At 40.8% G+C, this 5,019-nt stretch overlaps 1 protein-coding gene across 1 annotated transcript; it reads left to right on the top strand.

Moving 5' to 3' along the window:
• Nucleotides 1-518: 518 nt before the first annotated feature.
• On the top strand, nt 519-3,492 carry LOC107715123 (uncharacterized). The gene is made up of 2 exons (XM_016521192.1): nt 519-2,353; nt 3,378-3,492. The coding sequence occupies exons 1-2, from the start codon at nt 525-527 to the stop codon at nt 3,490-3,492; spliced, it is 1,944 nt and encodes a 647-aa protein (XP_016376678.1). The 5' UTR covers nt 519-524.
• The last annotated feature ends 1,527 nt before the right edge of the window (nt 3,493-5,019 follow it).

Genomic DNA, 5,019 nt, shown 5'->3' with positions numbered 1-5,019 from the left:
TGCAGACTTTGCAGACTTTGCCAGACCAGGGCAGTTTAGTTGAGAACAGAAACAAAAACTGCAGAACTCATGACCCAGAGGACCCAGAGAGCTCCCAGAGCCATGACACATCCTCAGTTCCTGACAGTACAAGTTCAGTGATTATCTCAGCTATCACTAAAAAGAGGGATGGAGCAAGAATGTATAACAAGAAACAACACTGCTTTTTTTGTGGCTGTGCATTGACGAAAATTGCTAGACACCTGGAGCGCAAACATAGCAAGGAGGTAGAGGTAGCAAAGGCTCTCAGTCATCCAAAGGGCTCCAGAGAAAGGCGAAAGCAGCTTGAGTATCTGCGTAACAAAGGTAATTTTGCTCACAATACTGCAATTATTAATACAGGTGCAGGGCAGATGATTCCACGAAAACTGCCTGAAAAGAACTTGGAAGGGGAAAGATTCATGCACTGCATTTACTGTCAAGGACTTTTCTTAAAGAATATTCTGTGGAGGCATTTGAAAGTCTGCAAATTCAAGCCTGGTGACATGAAGCCTAAACCTGGAAAAACCCGTGTCCAGGCTCTCTGTGGCTTTGCTCAGCCTCCCCCACCGGGAGTAACTCATGGTGTTTGGAAGCTGTTAAATTCCATGAACCAAGACCAAGTGGCGCTTGAAGCTAGAAATGACTGGTGCATTTTAGAGCTGGGAAAGCATCTTTACAACAAGTATGGGTCAAGAGTTAAAATGCATGAACACATCCGCCAAAAGATGAGGGAGCTTGGGAGACTCCTAATATGTGCAAGAGAGGTGTCACCTGTTACAACTATTAAAGAGCTCATTGATCCCAAAAACTTCATACATACCGTTAATGCAGTTAAAAGAACAGCTGGATACAATGAGGAGACACACGTATATGAAATTGCTAGTGTCGCTGTAAAACGTGGACATAGCCTGAGCAAAATCGCAATGCTTATTGAGAGCCATTCTACCATCAATGGAGACGAAGCAACAGCAAAAGCTGCAAACAGCTTCCAACAGCTGTATCAGTCCCGATGGCCTGAGTACATTTCCACAGCAGCACGGCGAACCCTGGAGGAAGCAGAGTGGAACTCGCCACTTCTTCTTCCATTCACTGAAGATGTTAAATGTCTGCATGTGTATCTTGACCAGCAGGAGAAAATGTATCGCAATCTCTTGTCATCACAGCCTTCATCTCAGCACTGGTCAAAATTGGCCATGGTTACATTAACTCAGATTATGCTTTTTAATCAGAGACGAGAAGGGGAAGTGTCACAAATTCCTTTGTCTGCATACACTTCCAGCAACCAGTCAGATGGACATCCGGATATTAGCATGGCCCTCTCAGAGTTGGAAAATAAACTGTGTCAGTATTTCAAGAGATTAGAGATTAGAGGCAAAAGAGGCAGAAAGGTTCCTGTCCTTGTCACTCCTTCAATGCAAGAGTCAATCAGGCTACTAATTGAGAACCGAAATAGGTGTGGAGTACCGAATGAGAACTCTTTCCTCTTTGCACGTCCATTTGCACTGACTTTTTACAGAGGCTCTGACTGCATCCGTGAATTTGCAGTTAAGAACTTGGAAGGGGAAAGATTCATGCACTGCATTTACTGTCAAGGACTTTTCTTAAAGAATATTCTGTGGAGGCATTTGAAAGTCTGCAAATTCAAGCCTGGTGACATGAAGCCTAAACCTGGAAAAACCCGTGTCCAGGCTCTCTGTGGCTTTGCTCAGCCTCCCCCACCGGGAGTAACTCATGGTGTTTGGAAGCTGTTAAATTCCATGAACCAAGACCAAGTGGCGCTTGAAGCTAGAAATGACTGGTGCATTTTAGAGCTGGGAAAGCATCTTTACAACAAGTATGGGTCAAGAGTTAAAATGCATGAACACATCCGCCAAAAGATGAGGGAGCTTGGGAGACTCCTAATATGTGCAAGAGAGGTGTCACCTGTTACAACTATTAAAGAGCTCATTGATCCCAAAAACTTCATACATACCGTTAATGCAGTTAAAAGAACAGCTGGATACAATGAGGAGACACACGTATATGAAATTGCTAGTGTCGCTGTAAAACGTGGACATAGCCTGAGCAAAATCGCAATGCTTATTGAGAGCCATTCTACCATCAATGGAGACGAAGCAACAGCAAAAGCTGCAAACAGCTTCCAACAGCTGTATCAGTCCCGATGGCCTGAGTACATTTCCACAGCAGCACGGCGAACCCTGGAGGAAGCAGAGTGGAACTCGCCACTTCTTCTTCCATTCACTGAAGATGTTAAATGTCTGCATGTGTATCTTGACCAGCAGGAGAAAATGTATCGCAATCTCTTGTCATCACAGCCTTCATCTCAGCACTGGTCAAAATTGGCCATGGTTACATTAACTCAGATTATGCTTTTTAATCAGAGACGAGAAGGGGAAGTGTCACAAATTCCTTTGTCTGCATACACTTCCAGCAACCAGTCAGATGGACATCCGGATATTAGCATGGCCCTCTCAGAGTTGGAAAATAAACTGTGTCAGTATTTCAAGAGATTAGAGATTAGAGGCAAAAGAGGCAGAAAGGTTCCTGTCCTTGTCACTCCTTCAATGCAAGAGTCAATCAGGCTACTAATTGAGAACCGAAATAGGTGTGGAGTACCGAATGAGAACTCTTTCCTCTTTGCACGTCCATTTGCACTGACTTTTTACAGAGGCTCTGACTGCATCCGTGAATTTGCAGTTGCATGCAATGCTAAAAATCCTCAAACTCTCACTCTATAATTTTAGAGCTGGTGCTTTAAATTTCAATATTTCTAAATCACTGGTTAATGCTTGCAACTCACGATTAAACTTATTATATTCAACCATTTCTCTTAACAGTCTCATTATTTTCTTATTCAAAGTTTCCTGTTTTCTCATCAACTTTATTATAGTTCTCATCTTAAAATCCATATTCTGTTGATATTCCAGGTCTCTTCTTTGTCCGGCGACGCCGCTCCACTTTCGCTTGTTTTTTTATTTTTCGGCTTTCTTCCACCTGCAATCCTTCAATGATGAGATCACCAAAGTCAATATTTATTTTACTTGATTCTTGATCGCTTTTGCCTAAAGAAATGATATCCCCATTTTGTGTATAATTGTTTCTAGTAGGGATTTGATCAGGAAATTGCATATTCCTAGGCCTATCGACACCCTCTCCTGCAATTTCTTGATAATTCCTGCTATTTTGCCAATTAATAGGAAGCCTGTCAATCTTACATATCATATACATTGTACCTATCCTCTCACTCATATATTTCTTTTCAATATATACATGAAAACTATTGCCCATTTGTCTTATTAATGTTACTTCAAAAAATCGTCTAATTTCCCATTCAGAAAATGTATCTTGTTTTCTAGGAATATCATGGTAAAGGCAATCACTCTCCCCATCCCTCTCCACAAAGACACTCAGTATTCCCAAGGAAAGCCAAATCCTTTCTACGGATTCTGGTTGATCCCAAAACCGTCCTAAGGACATTCCAGCAATCTCGCCTCCGCTTTTTTCAGTCATCACTGCAGAGTCCTGTAAAAGAGTCGCGGGCCATTAATGAATGCCAAAGCATGAATTCCTGTACCGACAATATCCATTTCTATTTTAGTTTCTTTACCATTCCAAATTTATTTTTCTATTAGTCCCATAAACTCAACCAATTGAAATACTATCAGTGAACGTCTTAGGCCTATGTCCTGCCGTGCATATTGCCGTCCAAGGACACATGGTTTTATCCACCAGGTTATTATATATATTCCCAGATTATCTTTTTCTAATGTCCGTTCACTAAATCCATTATCTTTTAAATTTTCTCTATCACACTTTACTTCTCTTGAGCTCATACTATAAACTTGTGTCCATATAGGCACTTCCATGTTAACTGCATTTTTCACATTGTAATTTGGTTTACCCATACATTTTGAGCAATATCGATGACAATTTATTAATTCAAAATATAATCTTCTTGTTGAACTTCCACATCCACAACAAGCCTGTTTATGTTTATGGTCCATTCCTTTAAACTCCATTTTTGCATGCTCCATCTGAAATTTAGGCAGACAGTGAATCGGCTAAGTTCACGCTTGCCAGTCTCACACAACATTCTTTACATTGCTTAATTTTCTTTTTAATTTTATCCCATCTACTCATTAAAATCATAATTCCTAAAATTATAATATCATCATTTTTTAGAAAGCATCCTAATATAAAAGCACTCAAAGTCATTATTCCCACTATTATCCATAGATTTGCTTCTTGGCCATGTTTAACCAGTAACACTCCCATAAGGAAAATGGTAGTACATACAATTATTGTAATTTCACACCATATGACAAATTTATCCTTTTCAGTAATTACAGAAGATATGTCAATACACAATTTACACGTGCTGGACACCACTAGTGCCACTATCCCTGGGAATCCAATTATTTTACTCCATCCTTCTGAGATGGCCATCATATGACATACCAAAATTATTTTACTAATTCTTTTTATTAATAATATCCTAGTAATTTGAGATATACTAAAGACACAGTGCCACCAGAGATTTTGATTGACTCCTTGTATGAGCATCCACAACCCGTACAACCTCTCAGTCACAAGTAATCTTGGTAGTTCATATTCAGCATCTTCCTATTTTATTTTCAAATCACTAACTCCTCCTATTTCCTTTTCTAGCTCGCTTTGACAAACATTTCTCTTCCTTTTTTGGTAATTATCTCTTACAACAAAGGTTCCTCCATAGTGCTTTTCTTCCTCTTTCTGAAACGTTTATACCCCTTCACGAGTTCACACTTACATATAATGAACAGAGTAAAGGTTATGCGTATTTGGCGTGCTGTCCGGGGAGAGGGCTCCGAGCTCGGTCATTACTCTCGAGCCCGGAGTACTCCCCCCGTCCGGGGAGAGGGGTCCGAGCTCGGGTCTAAGCCCGGACCCAAAGCGCTCCCCCAAAGATGCAATTAGTACGGGACAGCAGCCAGAGAGGAGCATTGATAACCCCCCAAA

The sequence above is a fragment of the Sinocyclocheilus rhinocerous genome, unplaced genomic scaffold, assembly GCF_001515625.1.
Source record: "Sinocyclocheilus rhinocerous isolate Xijiao unplaced genomic scaffold, SAMN03320098_v1.1 scaffold6835, whole genome shotgun sequence".
Classification (NCBI taxonomy): Eukaryota; Metazoa; Chordata; class Actinopteri; order Cypriniformes; family Cyprinidae; genus Sinocyclocheilus; species Sinocyclocheilus rhinocerous.
This window is presented reverse-complemented; position numbering and strand designations above follow the sequence as displayed.